At 45.8% G+C, this 18,462-nt stretch overlaps 1 protein-coding gene and 1 non-coding gene across 2 annotated transcripts; one reads left to right on the top strand and one right to left on the bottom strand.

The window, feature by feature from the left end:
* Positions 1–8,384: 8,384 nt before the first annotated feature.
* On the bottom strand, positions 8,385–8,497 carry LOC123600255. The gene has a single exon (XR_006713614.1). It is a non-coding gene; the product is annotated as a U11 spliceosomal RNA (small nuclear RNA).
* A 3,871-nt stretch (positions 8,498–12,368) lies between these two features.
* Positions 12,369–17,341, top strand: LAMTOR5 (late endosomal/lysosomal adaptor, MAPK and MTOR activator 5). The gene is made up of 4 exons (XM_045478597.1): positions 12,369–12,503; positions 13,618–13,679; positions 16,232–16,349; positions 17,018–17,341. Exons 1-4 carry the CDS (start codon positions 12,469–12,471, stop codon positions 17,076–17,078), a joined length of 276 nt encoding a protein of 91 aa, XP_045334553.1. The 5' UTR covers positions 12,369–12,468; the 3' UTR covers positions 17,079–17,341.
* Positions 17,342–18,462: the final 1,121 nt, after the last annotated feature.

Here is an 18,462-nt window from a genome sequence, read left to right as displayed (position 1 = left end):
TGAATGATTTTCCATGTATGCACAGACCACACTGTGCTTATCCGTCCACCTGTCAACGGACACTTGGGTTGCTTCCACGTTTCGGCTGTTGGGAATCATTCTGTGAACATGCGTGTGCAGACGTCTCTTGAGCCCCTGCTTTCAGTGCTTGTGGATATATACCCAGAAGTGGGCTTGCTGGATCATGTAATAATTCTGTTTAATGTTTGAGGAACTACCATACTGTTTTCCTTAGTGGCTGCACCCATTTTACATTCCCGCCAACAGTGCACGAGGGTTCCAATTTCTCCCGATTCTTGCCAATACTTGTTATTTTGGGGGTGGTTTTTTTTTTTTCAGTGTTTTTGGGTCCTAATGAGTGCAAGGTAGTATCTCGCCGCGGTTTGGATTTGCATTTCTCTACCAATCAGTGAGGTCGAGCATCTTTTCATGTGCTTTTTGGCCATTAGCACATCTTCTTTGGAGAAATGTCTATGCAAGCTGTCAGCTGATTTTTAAAATCAGGTTGTTTGGTTTGTTGATGTTGACTTGTAGGAGTTCTTTTATATATTCTGGATATTAACGCCTTATCAGATACATGATTTGCAAATGCTTTCTCCCTTCCCACGAGCTGTCTTTTCACTTTGTTGATAGTGTCATTTGATGCACAAATTTTTTCATTTTGATGTACTGTAATTTATCTATTTTTTTCTTTGTTTCCTGCACATTTGGTGTCAAGTCCAAGAAATCATCGCCAGATGAAATATCATGAAGTTTTTCCCTCGTTTTCTTCTAAGAGTCTTTGGTTTTAGCTTTTACATTTTAGGTCTTTGAGCCGTTTTGAGTTAATTTTTGTGTACTGCGTAAGGTGAGAATCCAATTTCAGTCTTTTGCATGTGGACATTCAGTTTTCCCAACACCATTTGTTGAAAAGACTGTGGAATGGTTTTGGCACTGTTGTCAAAAATCATTTGAAGGCGGCTGGGTGGCTCAGTCAGTTAAGCATCTGACTTCGGCTCAGATCATGATCTCACAGTTCGTGAGTTCGAGTCCTATATCAGGTGAGTTTGATTCCCGCTTTTGGTGAGCCCTGCTTCTCTCTCTCTCCCTCTCTCTCTGCCCCTTGCTCACTTGTGCTCGCTCTCTCTCTCTCTCTCTCTCTCAAAAGAAAAATCATTTCAGCACATATGTGAGGGCAACCGGTTTTGTTTTCAACCTAGAAATTTTACCCAAACATTTCCTTTTAAGTACTTATAAATACCCAGTTCCTCAAGATGCTCTTCGAACCAGCTTTGCCACCTTACTGCTTCCCTCATTCATGAGTTACTAAATCTTTGACACACGCCCAGTCCATATTTTCTGAGAGCCATGTTTTTAAACATTGCACATCATGCTTTGACAGTAACACACGAAGTGCTCTGAGTATCTGGGCGAAGGTCACTTCTGGCTGGGGGGCTCAAAAACCTTTTCACTTTTGAGATCAGCCTTGTGATTAATGGGTGGAGCTTTGGTAGGTGCAGATAGAAATCTGTGGCAGACATTAAAGGCCCCAGCGACAGCAGGATGGGTGCTTTTCTTCTTGTCTGCTTCCCTTCTGGTGTGTCCCAGACAGCAAAATCTAATGGCCAACACAGATGTGATACCTTCACCCAAGAAAGCCTAGGAAAAAAGCCCCTTGCCTCTCTCATACGTTGTTTCTCCTCACAGCCCTTCCTGAGGGGTCCCTGTCACAACTCCAGGGTCGTGCAGCACTTCCCAAGCCCCAGCTTGCACCTCACCCCCTTCCCCTACCCCACAAGAGGCTAGAAAGTTCCTGGGCCTTTCCGTCAACACTTGGGATTCATCTCTGATGCCGCCTTCACTGGGGAACCGCATTTCCTGGCTGTCTCAATCCCTCCACATGGGCCTCCGTGAAATATCTCCCTGACAGACTCTAAATGTCACCAGCATCAATCACGGGGATAAACAGCAAACAAGACCGAGACTGGGCAGCCATCTCTGTCGGACCCAAAGTGGCGTTGATTAGAAAACTGACTTCTGGCCGCAAAATGAGACCTGCAGTCCTCCAGTGACCTCTGCTCTGGCAGCAAGTGTCTCGGTGCAGGGCTGGTGGTGAGGGCCCCCCCTGTCAGGGCTCTTCACTCGGCAGGTGCTTCTGCCCCTGGTCCTGCCCCTGGTGGAGGGGAGGGGGCAGTATTTAATGCCGACACGTGTGTTTTCTGAGGATCTCAGGTGTGCATGTCCCTTTTCGGGTTTTGGAGATCACATTGCTCTAGTCCCCAGGCCATCCCAATCCAGACTTCCTAGCCGACGGTCATGGCCTTTCCTGGGGCTCTCGGCGGCCACAGCAGCCTGCACTGGCTGGACACTCTGGATGCCCCAGCTTCTGAGCAGCTGAGAGACCGTCACTGACCTCACCTCTTCTCTCCTCCAGGGAGCGTCGTCCAGGGCAGTCACCAAGAGGAGCCTCAGCACAGCCTGAGCCCCGCATGCTACTGAGGTCCACGGCTCCAGCTGGCGCATTCCTCCACCTGTCCTCCAGCTGCCCAGATGCCCTGAGGCCTCCAGGCGGTCCAGGCCCTCAGCCGTGGCACCGCCACTGCTAGTAAAGGCCATCCCCCCCTTGGGGCCAGCAGGGCTCCCTAAGGGGCTGACCGAGGAAGGAGTGAGTGGAGTGGACAGAAGCACAGCAGTCTGGGAGCAGGATTGTCTCCACTACCTTCAGGCTGAGAGCTGCATGTATTGTGTGTGGTTGAGGGCAGGCTCGGGGACAGACAGGCTGCCCCTGACCCACTGTCACTAGCTGAGCAACCCTGGGTAAGTCAGTCCACCTGTCTAAGCCTCAGTTTCCACATCCGTAAAATGGTGCTGACGATAACACCTCATAAAGCTGCTGGAGAGTAAGAACAAACACTTAGTACAGCACTCGGCAATAATCCCCAGCAAATGCGAACCATGTCTTGGCGGTCAAGGGTGGACTTTGCCTTGTTTGTGTGGTCGTGTGGACAGAAGACACGTAAAGTCTTAGGGAAAGGACAAGGAAAAAGGCCAGAGAACTTGCTGCTCATTTCCCTAGACATTCTCCTTGCTGATCGATGTTTCCACCAACTCATAAAGGAGGTTAGACCTAATTTCATATTCGCTTGTCCAGAGGGTGATAAACTGTTATCCCCTTAAAGTAATCCACACTGCTTTCAGATGGGCCCTTCTCCGCCTTGACAGATGGGATTATGTTCATCTCGCTTCCCCTTTAGCGATTGAAAAGATCAATGAGACATTAGTCTCCTTGCTTCTCGCTTTCTCCTGGGGGAAAATGTTGATGGTCCAGAATTAATGTGGCAATTGATTTACCATGTGGTGTCCAAAGGCACGCAGACAAACTCTCCCACCGCTGGGAAGGGAGGGGGGAAAGGCAGACTTTGGCCACTTTATGAGACTGGCTCGGGGGCCTGTGTTGTCTAACCTAGCGGAGAAAATAGTTGCAGCGGGACTGATTGATCTGGGACCTACATCCTGGCAACTGGCTGGCCCTAGCCTTGGAAGCCATGGACACCTTCAAGTTCTATGACCTTGACAAGTTCATGACCTCTCCAGACTTCAGTTACTTCATCCACACAGAATGGGGATACGGCTCCCTGAAGGATGGCTGTGGGATTAAAATGAATGTGAACAGATGTGCTTTGTGTTAGTTTCTCATCTTTAAGTGCCAGAGTAAAGGCAATGTTCTTGAATGAGAAACTGACCGAGTTCACAGGCGTTATAACTGAGGCTTAGAAAGATGAAATCCGTAACGGTCGGTAAGTTAGGAAGACCATTTACCATCTTCACTGATGACACTGTTGAAACCTAAGATTACCACCCTTTGCACTGGTTCGTTAAGAGTTCGAATAACGCACAAATGAAGGGGTGGAGAGGGTCGGCTTCCTCTGAGATTCCCAGACGCATTCCTTCTCTAATAGAACAGACATTTACTGCACACACTTTCTGTGGACCAGACACCCTTCTAGGGACCATGGAGTGCAAGGACCACACGCTCAAGTTTTGAAGACTTGCTAAAGCTAGGCCAGGCGAGTGGTCCAGCCTTCCTCGCTTACATTTACCAACACAGGACTGTGATTCAGAGGCTCTGGGAAAATTCCACTGGGCTGGCAAGGGTGGCCACAGAGGGGTGGCTTGGGGGACAGCATGGTCGTCCGGCTAGGTTCCTGACGCAGAAGTGGTGCTGGTGTGGCCAAGTGATGGGGCACAGGCAGGCCAGGGGCAGGGCCGGAGGGGCGTTTTCCTCACTTAGGGCTTGGAGCTTTGTCCGTTTGAAGCTTAGACTGACCTTGCCAGCCCCTCAGTCCCACGAGCTTCCCAACGTCATTTTTTTTTAAGTCTATTTATTTATTTTGAAAGACAGAGAGAGACAGCACAAGTCGGGGAGGGGCAGAGAGGGGCGTAGGGAGAGAGAGAATCCCAGATAAGGATCAGTGCAGAGCCCGATGCGGAGCTCGAACCCACAGACCATCGGATCATGACCTGAGCCTGAGCCGAAGTCAGATGCTTAACCCACTGAGGCACCCAGGTGTCCCTCCCCCCTCCACACGTCATTTTAAAACTTCCTTTCCTACTCCATAAATCAGCTCCTTCTGCTGGTAACTACAAACCCTGAATGACACCCTAGTTTAAATTTGCCCCAGCTGTCATTTCTGGAGGCCCCAGCAACAACAAGGGCTCTCCTTTGTCCAGTGCCTTCGATGGTATGAGGGACTGTGGTCAGGGCTCCACATCCATTGTCCCCCAGGACTCCCACACCACCATACTGGGGTAGGTGCTATTCCTATCTTCACTGATTGTGGGGAAGAGTGGGGATATCAAGGCATGAGAAGACTTGTCCAAGGTCTTCCAAGAGGGTAACTCAATGTCGGGATATCTACTAGATAAGCCTTGAAGCCACATGTGGGTTCCACAATAGAGGGTGGTGGTCCAGTAGAAAGCTGCTCACGCTGCTCTCCTTGGCGGGATGGGGGGGAACTAGGTGGGGGGGAACCGTCTTTTCACAACATTCTCTTCTCTGAAGTGAGGACCAGCAACACCTCACTAAGCTCATAGATGGCAAAATAAATACACAAAGCCACCATCCAAGAAGGCATTTTTCCACAACAGTGGGTCTTCTCACAAGATTTTTGACGATGGGACATATTGTTACCCCACAAGCACGTTCTCTGAAACCCACCCGGGGCTAAGGGGATGCATGCCAGGAAGACAGTGATATATGGTAAAAGAAGCCAGAAGCCTGAGTCGGACTAAAAGCCCCAGTGAGCAGGCCTGCATCGCAAATCCATTTGAATACAGGTAATTTCTTTTCCTTTCATTTTCACGTCCTTATTTCATTTACACAATTCCAAGGCTGATAAATCTTGACATTAAGGCTGGTTTGATGTGTGGTACAGACAGTCTAATTAAGGATAAGATATTTTATCAGCTCCTCTAAACTTTCTTTTCTCTGGTCTACAATTTTTTATACTGGGCTCATCTTTTTTTTTATTCATAAGAGCCTCATTCCCATTTGTCATGGCTGCATTAACTGGGCATCTAATGAAGGCTTGGATATGGAAGTCTGCACCTCATTTATCCTCAATAGCAAAACTGATAAAGCACCAGGAAAATAGCTTCCTAAGCTGGCACTTCTTTAACCCACCCTGAGTCGCCTAAATATATATTTTGCTTGTGTCTTCCAGGATTGAGACTCGGCTGTAAACTTTGGGAGACGGTGACCAATTTCAGCTTCCAACCATTGACAGTCCATACATGCCCTACCCCCCTGCCCAACTCATTGTTTGGAGAGGCTTGGATTAGAGTGGCCAGGAGCCTATTCTTGTGTTCATTCCCTCTACACACACTTCTTGAGCACCAGGGATAGAAAACAGACTCAAGAAGGTCACGGTCAAATGGTCATGGGCCAAATGGATGGAGCTAGTGGCCAAGACCACTCTTGGCCAATGTCCAATGTATGAGAAATAGCCAAATATCAAGGTTGGAAGCAGGCTGGAAAGATTATCTGGACTACCTTTTAGCCTCTGGTAGGGTGATCTCAACCAGTTTTTCTAGTAAGGGCTGCCACACATGTGAGCTATCACAACATTGACTCTGACTTATAGACACTATCGATATATGAATATATTGGTTTCCCAGGGCTGTCATAACAAAGTGCCACAAACTGAGGGCTTAAGTAACAGAAATTTACTGTCTCACAGTTCTGGAAGCTAGCTGTGCAAAGTCAAAGTGTCAGGAGGGCTGGTTCCTTTTGACAGCTGTGAGGAAGGGCTCTATCCCAGGCCTCTCAGTGGTCTTCTCCCTATATCCCCCTGTATCATTGCCCCCCGACTGGGAGTGTCTCTGTGTCCAAATTTCCCATTATGAGGACACCCGTCATATTGGATTACGGACCACTGTAATGACCTAATTTTAAGCATTATCCCAGGAAGGCCTTATTTCCAATAAAGTCACATTCTGAAGTACTGGGTGCTAGGACTTCGACACATGAATTTTGGGAAGACACAGGTCAACCTATAACAATGAACATCTCTGCAGCTGGTTTAACCAAAGATCTAAAACAGCCTCCAGCAGCACAACACAGAGCACTGCATGGAAGGTTATGAACCTGGAGTTCAAGGTCCAAATTAGCCACTCCCCCTCTCTGAGCCTCAGATTTCTTCTCCAGAGAGCGGGAGATCTGGACTGGGCCTCCAAAGCTCACCTTTCTAGGACTGCGGCGCTATTGAATTGAGAGAAGTCGAGGCCGTACTGGAGGGAAGTCCACGGTGAGACTCGGCTACTTCCAAGCAGAGTGATCTTGAGCCAGTATTGACCCCTGAGCCTCAGGGGGCTTTTTAACCATAAAGTGGAGATAGGGATCAGAGCTCCATCAGAAAGGCTGTAAGAACTGTGCGCTGGAATATTGGTCAGCCACGAAAAAGCGTGAAATCCTGCTGTTTGCAACCACGTGGATAGAGCTAGAGAGTATTATGCTAAGCAAAATAAGTCAGAGAAACGCAAATACCATATGATGCCACTCACAGGTGGAATGTAAGAAACAAAACCAATGGGCAAAGGGGAGAAAGTGAGAGAGGGCAAGAAACAAATCAAGAAACAGACTCCTACCTATAGACAACAAACTGATGGCTACCAGAGGGGAAGCGGGCGGGGGATGGGTGAGATAGGGGATAAGGATTAAGGAGCACACTTGTCATGATGAGCGCTGGGTGATGTTGAGTCACTATACTGTACCCTAACACTACACTCCATGTAAACTCCGTGGAATTAAAAACAAATTTAAAAATACAGAGTATAAATAGTCTATTAAAACCAAAACCAAAACCAGAAAAGGTTATGAGGACCAATAAGGCCTGACATATACGAACTGTTAATGGCATTACCGCTGTTAGTTGTGGCGGTCAGGCTTTGGATCTAGGACTCAGCTCTACGGTGTCCACTATCCAAAGGCAGGGGGACCCAGTGTCCTATCCAGTGGCTCCTATGGAGCAAGGGCTCTCGGCGGCAGGGCCCTTACGAACCCTGTGACAAGCTTTCCCCGTCTGCACCTTATCCAAACCCTATCCCATTCTATTTAGCTCATTCACATTCATGTCATTAGGGTTAGGGCTAGGATTTCAGACAATTTTTCTTCTTTCTGTATTTTATAATTTTTATACCATACAAAAGTGTAATAAAACATATTCGGTGGGGGCGCCTGGGTGGCTCAGTCAGTTAAGCGTCCGACTTCGGCTCAGGTCATGATCTCACGGTCCGTGAGTTCGGGCCCCACATCGGGCTCTGTGCTGACAGCTCGGAGCCTGAAGCCTGCTTCAGATTCTGTGTCTCCCTCTCTGACCCTCCCCCATTCATGCTCTGTCTCTCTCTGTCTCAAAAATAAATAAACATTAAAAAAAATTTTTTTTAAAAACATATTCTGTGGATCCGGGGTAGCTTAGTCGGTTAGGCGCCCCACTCTCAATTTTGGCTCGGGTCATGATCTCACGGTGCTTGAGTTCAAGCACTGCATCCAGCTCTGTGCTGGCTGTGCGAGCCTTCTTGGGATTCTGTCTCTGTGCCTCTCCCCAACCCCCTCTCAAGATAAATAAATAAACTTATTTATTTAATTTCTCTTAATCTTTATTTTTTTAATGTTTTTATTTATATTTGACAGAGAGAGAGAGAGGGACAGACAGAGCACGAGTGGCGGAGGGGCAGAGAGAGAGGGAGACAGAATCTGAAGCAGGTTCCAGGCTCTGAGCTGTCAGCACAGAGCCTGATGCAGGGCTAGAACTTATGAACCATGAGATCACGACCTGAGCTGAAGTCTGATGCTTTACCAACTGAGCCACCCAGGCGCCCCATCTTAATCTTTTTTTTTTTTTTTTAGGGGTGCCGGGACCAACGATCACCAGCTGCCCGGGTACCAAAAAATTATGCTTCCGAAATCCCTTGATGTCGATTCCGCACGAAGAGCAATGGAGCTGCCGTAATCTTTATTTTTGAGAGAGAGACAGAGTGCAAGCGGGGGAGGGAGACAGAGAGAGGGAGACACAGAATCCAAAGCAGGCTTCAGGCTCTCTGAGCTGTTAACACAGAGCCTGACTCAGGGCTTGAACCCACGAACTGTGAGACCATGACCTGAGCTGATGTCAGACGCTTAACCAACTGAGCCACCCAGGCGCCCCAATAAACTTTTTTAAAAATTAAAAAAATATACATTCAACTATTGCATTTAACACAGCTCTAGAGCAGCTGTATAAATCCAGCCCTGTGACCTCACTCCCCTATGAACACTAGACAGCTTAAGGCACATCTCACCGTTTGGCTCTTACCTTATTTTCTCATGTGTGTCCTCACCTAGATTGTAAACAGCCTGAGGAAACAAACAGGGCTTCTTACTCGGATCTGGCAGAGCTTATCTATTGACTCCCACAATGCACCAGCTCCTCTTACATAAAGTGTCTCATACAATCCTCTCCACAACCTAACAAGGCAGGTAATGTACTGTCACATCACAAATGAGCCCCTAAAGCACAGAGTAGGCAGTGGTCAAGCCAGGATTCAATTCAACCTCTGTCCGTCTCCAAAAGATAATGCTATTCTCACCAAGCTGTACCAGCTCAGTGATTTGCGGATCCCTTTCCTTCACCTGAGATCCTCCAGCCTGAGAAGGGTTTTCCATGGCCACGGTGCCCCCTAGTGGCACGTGAGGGCCCATTCCCCAGCCAGGTTTCAGGCTCACTCCACTGCAGGCCCGCGCCGCTAAGCACTTGACAGAGCGAGGAATAGGGCTGGCCCTGGGGTAGCAGAGCCCTGTGCACCCAAAGGAGAGCAAGACCCTCTACCAGAGCTGCACTTCTTAAATGGACCCCCCAGGAAGACTCTGCTCCCGATAGCTCAAGGAAGAGGTGCCGGGATCTCTGGGGCCAACAGCAATGTCTGGTTCTCCCAACTATGCCTCTCATCTCCCAACTTCCCAGTCAGGACATGTGGGCATGGGCATTCTCTGCTGGACCCTCTTAGGACTTTTATTTTCCAAGAGCATATTTTAGGAGAGGAGAAAGAAGAGAATAAATATGGCTAGAGTTCAAGACTTAAAAGGTTCTGGGGCGCCAGGGTGGCTTAGTCGGCTGACCAGCCGACTCTTGATTTCGGCTCAGGTCATGATCTCATGGCTCGTGGGATCTAGCCCCGAGTTGGGCCCTGCACTGACATCACAGAGCCTGCTTGGGATTCTCTGCCCTACCCCGGCTCACACGCGTACTTTCTCAAAATAAATAAATAAACGTTAAAAAAAAAAAAAAAGACTTAAAGGTTCTTCTTCTTCTTCTTCTTCTTCTTCTTCTTCTTTTTTTAGTAATTTTTACACTTAATGTGGGGCCCAAACTCACAATCCCAAGATCAAGAGTCCCATGCTTCTCCAACTGAACCAGCCAGGTGGCCCAGGACTTAAAGATTCTTAACATTACACAGAGTTCCTTTTCCAAAAGACCCATCAACATTAAAATTTTTTTTTAATGTTTATTTATTTTTGAGAGAGGGAGAGAGAGAGAAAGCAAGAGAGGGAGAGGGGCAGAGAGGGAGGAAGACAGAGGATGTGAAGCGGGCTCTGCACTGACAGCAGAGAGCCTAGTGCAGGGCTCGAACCCACAAACCGTGAGGTTACGACCTGAGCCAAAGTGGAACGCTTAACCGACTAAGCCACCCAGGCACTTCTCTTTAATAAATATGGAATCCTTGTTGTGCTTTGCAATGCTCAAGATGCAGAAATGGAGAAGATATTTCTGTCTTTGAAAATAAACTTACAAAAAAATTACAATGCAATGAGGCAAGTACTTGAATATGGGCCTTTTCCTGTCACCCCAGAAATGGATATCAGCACTCAAAGCTGAGAAAAAGCATCATCAAATACCCCACCAACTGAAGAAAGTAGAAAACAATGAGGAGTCAGGCACTCCTCCAAACTTCTCACCAACCCAAGCACTTTCCCAGCCTACCTACACGAGCCACCCGCTCCTTCTGCCTACCTCGCAGGGGCGAGAAGGGGGATGGTGTAGAGTAGTCTGCCCTCCCACCTCTGGTGTGGCAAGGACATGGTGGGCCAGCAGTCATCCTCTCCCTCCTTGCTCATTTTCCCTTCAGAGGCCTTTCCCACAGCCTAAAAAGCAATCACCAGCTTTTCTGAGAATGCTTTAATCATTGATCCAGCTTTGAGACAATCTGAGATACCCTGGAGCTGCATAAACCAATATGGTAGCCATTAGCCACACGTGGGTATTGAATATTTGAAATGTGGCCAATAGGAACTGAAATGTGCTGTGAAAAATATACACCGGAGTTTGAAGACTTGGTACAGAGGGAGCAGATGTAAAATATCTCATTAATATTTTTAAATTGATTATATGTTGAAATGACAATGCTTTGGGCATAATTATCTGGCTGAAACATATTCTTAAAATTAATTTCACCTGTTTTACTTTTTTAGTGTGGCTAGACCGTTGAAAATAACAAATGTGGTTCACGTTATATCTCTATAGGATGGCTCCGCCCTGGGAGTTACAAAACCAGAGCTGAGGAGCCCTGCCTAGTCCAGTAAAGTTTTATAACGCATGGAACCATAGGGGGCGCTAACGCAGAGCAAAGCTTCCCCTCCGCGGGACTCCAGAGGGAAGCAGGCTGGCTTCTTACATTTTTTAATGCTATCGTTTAAAGGTAGTTTTAAGCTCTAACATTTAAATGGCTCATACTGTATTAACATAAGTAATTTCTCTAGGCAGAAGTCCGAAACTCCTGAATTACAACATTCAAGACTAGAATTTTAAGGAAGCTGCAAGTTTCACTATCACAGCTAGGGACAGATCCTTTAACCCAGCAATTCCATTCTAGTAATTTATCATAAGGAAAATTTTAAAGTGCACAAACATTCAGCTACAAGGATACTCACCCAGCATTTGTAATACACCCCATCCTGCCAAATCGATAAGCAAACTGGACATTAATAAGTGATTAGTTAAATCAATTATGGTACAGCTACAATGTGGAATGTTTTGTAACTATTACCATGAATGTAAATGGGTACTTATTGATATGGAAAGACATTTATGCTAAATTCTGTGAAAAAGGCCAGCTACAGAGCTGCATGTCCAGTATGTGTGTCAATTTTTTCCTTAAAAATAAATAAATAAATAAATAAATAAATAAATAAATAAAAGTGTACATTTGCAGACAATGGGCTCAAAGGATATTCTCCAAAGACTTTTAAGTCTTCTCTGGACAAACTATGGGTGGCTTTCTTTCCTTATTTAAAAACTGCTTTTTTAAAGTTATTTTTAAGCATCCCTACTCAGTCTTCTTTACAAGTGACACCTTCTTTCCCAAACTTTCCTAAGCCCTCACCAAAGAAGAACCAATAATCAATGACTTTGTTAAAATCCCGACACTTCCCAATATGCAGCTTGGAGTTTTAACCGCGTTCCGGGTGGTCCTCTAGCCCCTGTGTGCACATCTTCTCCCCGACACACCTGGGCAGCTCGGCACCAGGGTCCTGAGTCTCTCTTCTCTGTCTCTGCCACACCGCCTGGATCAGACCCTGCCTGACCCCGCTGGGCTGTTGTAAAACGCAAATAAGATCTGGCCTGAAGGTTTCGGAATCGGTTGAATGGGAATCCAAAGGTTGACACCGCTGAGACAAAGTGCCAGGCCGGGAACCAAGAACTCGGCGGCCCAGCTGCACACCTCTCCCCCGAAGGGGAGAACGCGGCGCCGCCAGCTCGTGGCTCTGAGGGTAGCAGGGGCGGAACGAACTCCCCCGAACACAACGAGGAGTTTGCGCGGCGAAGTTTGTCCCTCTGGAGGCGCCGTCCCTGTCTGCGCTCGGTTCATGTCACGTGAGCGAGACGCGCTCCGGGCCTGGGGCGCCGAAGGACGCGAAGAGCTGCGGGATCCCGAGCCGCGCGGACGGCTGGCGAGATGGAGGCGACTTTGGAGCAGCACTTGGAGGACACGTGAGTAGTACGGCCTCTTGGCTGACCTGAGGTCGCGGCGGGGGACTTGAGCGGGACAAAGGGTGCGCGCTCCGGGTGCGGGCCGGGCGTGTTGGGGATCCTCTGGCCCCGGGGCGAGGCTGTGAGCCCTGTCCCGGGACCGCGAAGTGGAGGGGGTGGCCCGGAATTGAAATCCCGCGAGGGCTCCGCACCCTCCGTTCCGGAGCTAGTCTCCGCGGCCCAAAGCCAAGGCCAGAACCGCCCGTCGTGTTGCAGTTGTCTGTATGTGCAGGGTCGTTCTTCAGGAGTTTTCAGAAATGGGTTCATTTGGGGGAAGGTTGTACCAGGGGTGCAAAGCGAGCCCTGCAATGTAAATACAAACACACACGTATCTCCTTCCGTGTGTAACCGATCAGTTACTTGGCGCTTGAGAAAATGAAAGACATCTCTTAAATTTTCGAACGAGTACTCTCCACGTAATAAGCAATTGGAAAACTATGAGGGGTGCCGGGGTGGCTCAATCGGTTAAACATAGGACTTCCGCTCTGGTCATGATGTCTCGGTTCAAGGATTCCAGCGGCGGGTTTGGCACTGTGCTGACACAGAGCCTGGAGCCTGCTTGGGGTTGTGTCCCCCTCTCTACCCCCGTTCCCCATTCTGCTCTGTCTCCTCTCTTTAAAAAAATGAATAAACGTTTAAAAAAACAAAAAAAAAAAACAAAAAAAACAGAGAAGCAGGAGGCCTACAGGGAAACAGCTCCCTCCCACCAATGCGCCTCAGTTTCTCCCATTTCCCCTCCTGGAGACAACCAGCCTTACTTTTTGTGCATTTTTAATAATGGCGACAAAATGCTGATATTGCAATATTTGCAGTCTTCCAAAGCTCAGCGGTACCCAACACAATCTTTTGTCCCGTCAGACATAAATCGGTTTAGCTGTTAAGTTTAAATAAGTTCATTGTAATTCAGTTTTTCTCGGGGGTAGTGGGGAGTGGGTGATAATGAAAAAAGATTGAGAAACACTGGTTTAAAGCCCAGCAATGCCTGGTGCGTAGAAAAACCTAAATGTGTTGTAATTATTTAAATTCATTTTCTGACATCATCTGCTTCGTTCCCTGGGTGTTCCTGGAATTTTAGAATGAAGAATCCATCCATTGTTGGAGTCCTGTGCACAGATTCACAAGGACTTAACCTGGGCTGTAAGTATCTTGACTGTCAACCCTTTGTTGGATTGCATAACATCTGATACTGATTCGGAGCCTAGTGTGCTGTTCTCCAGTTTTTACTTCCTGTTATCCTGCCACTGGGTACTTTTGTGAGAGTACAGTTTATCTCCAAACAAGATTAGAAAATTAAAAATTTTCAATTGGTATTTATGAAGGTAGAAATGTGCCTTGCAGTTCTAGTGCTACAAAGTTGTTTCTGCTAAAATAGTATTCGAATGATTTTAAATTGGGTCTGGAAAGGACTTCACATAATAGCAGCAGGAATCATTTATTGAATGTGTGTGGACTGCTAGGCTTTGTATATACATTGTCTCTAATTTGCACAGTAACCCAGCAAGATGGATGTTGCTGGGTTTTTTTAGTTCACCTACACTTAACAGTAAGAGAGTAGGCAATAAAAACAGGGGTTTTGGAGTTCGACACACTTGGGATCAACCCCTTGTACTTCCCTTTGCTAGCAATGTGAACTAGGACCAAAAATAGCCTTTCTGAGCCTCAGTTTCTTTACTAGGTAATGGTTGGTTGGTTGGTTGGTTGGTTGGTTTTATAGATTTATTTTCAAAGGGCAAAAACACTTAAGCAATTTAAATGCAAGTTTAAACAGAATTACTCTGTCAAAGTCAGCAATTACGCCGAAACACATTCTCACTTCCAGACACTCACCAGTATCTTCCTTGTCTTCTCTCAGTGAAGAAAGGGGGTCTGATATTTTATTCATATACATCCTCCTTATTTGCATTGTAATCTACAATTTCTTGTGGACACATTACCTTCTCCGTATCTGTATCAGGAATTTCAGCCCAAAATCGTCCTCCATGTCCATGATAGTCTCTACTTGGTCCAGACGGTCTAAGCTGTTTGGTCTTTTCATTAAATGGGAATTTATTTAGAGCTTCTCTGGGTCAATTTTATCCTTAAGTTTTAAACCATAAAGAATATGGTCCTTGATTCGCTCTAACGTCAAAGGAGGCATGTCATTATAGTGGCAGCCCACTTGGGTAACTGTACCCGGAAACTGCCTGAGCAGCCAGGCCTTGGCCAGGGTGGGGGCCTTGGGCAGCGAAGATCAAGGGCAGTTGGCCAACGTGCATGGAAAGGACACCGAGCTGCCATGGCTGTGCCGACCCAGCATCTCTTTACTGGGCTGTTGTCTAATAATGACAATAATTACAGGATTGCATTTATTGAGCTCTTACTGTGTGCCAGGCATCATTCTAAGTGCTTTACACATACTGAGACATTTGATGCTCATAACAACCCTGTGAAGTAGGTAAAGAAATCAACGCACGGGTTGAGTAACTTGCCTAAGGTCATGCAGCTAGGGTTGAGCTAGGATTTGAGTCTTGCTCCAAAATCTCTTAGTCACAGTGCTAGAAGGTTATGTAATATGTGTAAAACACTCAGCACAGAACCCAGACATAATGCTCAATAAATGTAAGAGTTACAGATGAGGAGATAAATCCTGAAAAGTAAGTATCTAAAGCATTCAAATAATTCATGTCAGAACTCGTAAACCAAGGACTCCTGACTCCTTACTCCTCTTTACTGCAGGAATTTTTAAAGCTCTGAATTTTTGCTGGGAGTATAACTGAAAGAGGGCATCTGCGTAACTCCGATTTCACACAGCTCATTAACTTGGGAGGAAACAGGCAGGTTTACTTGGGGTGCTTGCTGATGAGAAGGCTCAAGTTCAAGTGTGGAAATCTAAAATGAAATAAGTTCCTTCAGGAAACCTTCAAGACCCGAAAGACTGCACTGTCCGACCAGCCAGTGTTTTATGTAACAAGAGTAAATCCACCAACGCCATAGTGTCATATGCCTGTTACCTGACAGTTTCAGGCTTGAGCTTGTGTTGCCTTTATATGTGGAAATATACTGTGAACTTAGTAACTACTTTTTGTATCTGATATCCAAGATTTAATTATCTACCGGCTGAAACAAACATTAGCAAAAAGCCAGGTAGGTTGATATTTGAAAGCAGCCAGCTTATTCTAGTAGAAATAACTGCTCATAGAATATTCACGTATACTGTCAAGGTGATCTTACAGCTGAACTCCTGAATAAAGGCTTTTGAATCCTTAGAGGTTGAGCTCGGTGAAAGGAAATCAGATTTCCCATGAGGAATTAATTAGTTTCAACAAGTCTCTTGCCCTTGCTGACTGCTTTTTGTCAACTTCACCTCTGAATTTCTTGTTGGTTTCAGTCAGGTTCTTGTAAAATGATTTTATGCCTTTCAGATTGACTTAAATTTACAGCTTCCTTATACGCTTGAGAAGGTGGTTAGAGATGGTGATGAGAGCGACTGAAAATTGAGTGTCAGGGCTTTATTGATTTCAGAACTGTTGTCTGGTTTTCTCATTTCTGGAACCAGCCGAGTGGCAGGGCAAAAGTATTTCATGTCAGTACCTAACCTAAAAGACCGTGAACTGAGCCGCCTTTTTGTGACTACATCCTGAGAGATCATATTATAGCTCTGTCCTCCTTTTTGGACAATCAGGTGACATGATTACATCTCTGTCTTCCAGGCCGTGGGACCCTGTCAGATGAGCACGCTGGGGTGATATCTGTTCTAGCCCAGCAAGCAGCCAAGCTAACCTCAGACCCCACTGATATTCCTGTGGTGTGTCTAGAGTCAGATAATGGGTGAGTAGATGTTAACAGTTCCTCTTCTTTTTAATCAGAAAAACCCCTGGGAAACTTGCGTGGGGCCTGCTCTGTGTTATTAGTGATGGTGCATTCAGAGAACTTGGAGGAAGGTTCTTTACCCTTTGGACCACAGGAGGAAATAGACTGATCTCTGAAGCTAATGTGCTTTCAGACCACAATGACATGTAAATGAAGAGTAAAAATTGTCATGAACTATCAGTCTATAAAGAAAAAGAAAGTCATAAATAGCATAAAGACCAATCAAAGAACAGAAACTACTTCTGTAGTAATAGAAACACTAAAGATCTTCCAAGTGAGCATCCTCAGAATAGTAGTAACAAAAGCAGAATACAGAACCATGCACAGTGTGATCACAGTTTTGTAAAAAGAGGGGGAAAAATGCATGTATAATATACATGGAGATTTAAAAAACAGAACACATTAGTAGTGGTTTTCTCTGAGTGGTAGGATTATAGGATTCATTTTCATATTTTATACTGTTCTGTATTTCCCATATGTTTTCTTGCGTTCATATATTGCTTTCATACATAGAAAAATGATGCATAATATTTTTTTAGTTGTGTCCTAAACCAAATAGCATCTTTAGTCTTCAACAGACTCGCACTTGTAACATTTTACTGACTATCTTCTGCTTTGTCTTTCAGGAACATTATGATCCAGAAACATGACAGCATCACGGTGGCAGTGCACAAGATGGCCTCGTGACATCTCATATCAGTTCCCCAGCCGCCTGTCATAGGCGCTAGATCCTACCTATGTTAATTATCTTGTAGGACTAGGGAAGTCCCAGTAGTTAGGCCATTTATTTAGTGTACATTGGGCACTTTTCTGTCCATTATAGAGTGAGTTGCTTTTTGACACTCAATGGACTGACTTCTCAAAATATTAAGAAAGGATCATGTTTTGAAGCAGCAGGTCCAGGTCACTTTGTACATAGAATTTTGTTCAATAAATCTGGTCAACGGAAAGTGTGGATCTTTTCTGGGTTCCTTAAATTCTTAGCAAGTGTTCGTTTCTTTCAATTATCAGATTATAATCTTTTTCTAAAGTCTTTGCTCCAAAGTACTCTCTTCTGTTTCAGAAGCTTCCCAAAATACATTTATTCTCACACAAGTGTCCGTGGATATTAAAAGCAAATTAAGCCTATTTCCACCCCATAATAATAACACAATAGCTAATAGCATTAAGTACTTCTAGTATATATGGGGAAGTCCTTTAATTCTCACTGATAACCCAGATGCTATGTTCCGTTAGCTGCCCCAGTTTGCATGTGTCTTAACAAAGGCTAAGGGGTTAGCAGAATAGCCATTTGGACTTAAGACCAAGTCAGGGGCACCTGGCTGGGTCGGTCAGTGGAGCCTGTGACTCTTGATCTCGGGGTTGTGGGCTCAAGCCCTACATTGGGTATAGAGTTTACTTAAAAGTAAAATCTTGAGTGGCACCTGGGTGGCTCAGTCAGTTGAGCGTCTGACTTCTGATTTTGGCTCAGGTCATGATTTTCTCGTTCGTGGGTTTGAGCTCTATGTCAGGCTCTGCACTGACTGCAGGGAGCCTGCTTGGGAGTCTCTGTCTCCCTCTCTCTGCCCTTCCCCAGCTCATGTGTTCACTCTCTCAAAGTAAATGAACATTAAAATAAAATTATGTTTAAAAAAATAAAATCTGGGGCATCTGGGTGGCTCCATCAGGCGTCCCGACTTCAGCTCAGGTCATGATCTCACAGTTCATGAGTTCAAGCCCCATGTCAGGCTCTGTGCTGACCTCGGAGCCTGGAGCCTGCTTCGGATTCTGTCTCCCTCTCTCTGCCCCCTCCCCTGCTCGCACTCTGTCTCTGTCTCTCTCAAAAATAAACATTAAAAAAAGTTTAAAAAAATTAAAAAATCTTAGGGTCACCTGAATGACTCAGTCATTTTAAGCGGTTTTTTGTTTGTCTGAAGATCCATAAAAACTATACTGAGAAGAGAGGAAACGGGACAGAAACAGAGCAGGGCACAAAGAGAACTTTAATGTTATCTGTAACATTTTATTTAAAAAAGTATTTCCAGAAATATGGAAAATATGAAAAGCCTACATATATTGAATCTGAGTGGTA

Source organism: Leopardus geoffroyi, chromosome C1 (genome assembly GCF_018350155.1).
Source record: "Leopardus geoffroyi isolate Oge1 chromosome C1, O.geoffroyi_Oge1_pat1.0, whole genome shotgun sequence".
NCBI classification, from domain to species: Eukaryota; Metazoa; Chordata; class Mammalia; order Carnivora; family Felidae; genus Leopardus; species Leopardus geoffroyi.
This window is presented reverse-complemented; position numbering and strand designations above follow the sequence as displayed.

Coding starts and splice junctions, on each gene's coding strand:
- LAMTOR5 (XM_045478597.1), top strand. CDS start 12,469: ATGGAGGCGACTTTGGAGCAGCACTTGGAGGACAC. Junction 13,680..16,231: donor ACAAGGACTTAACCTGGGCT/GTAAGTATCTTG, acceptor TCTGTCTTCCAG/GCCGTGGGACCCTGTCAGAT. Junction 16,350..17,017: donor TGTCTAGAGTCAGATAATGG/GTGAGTAGATGT, acceptor TTTGTCTTTCAG/GAACATTATGATCCAGAAAC.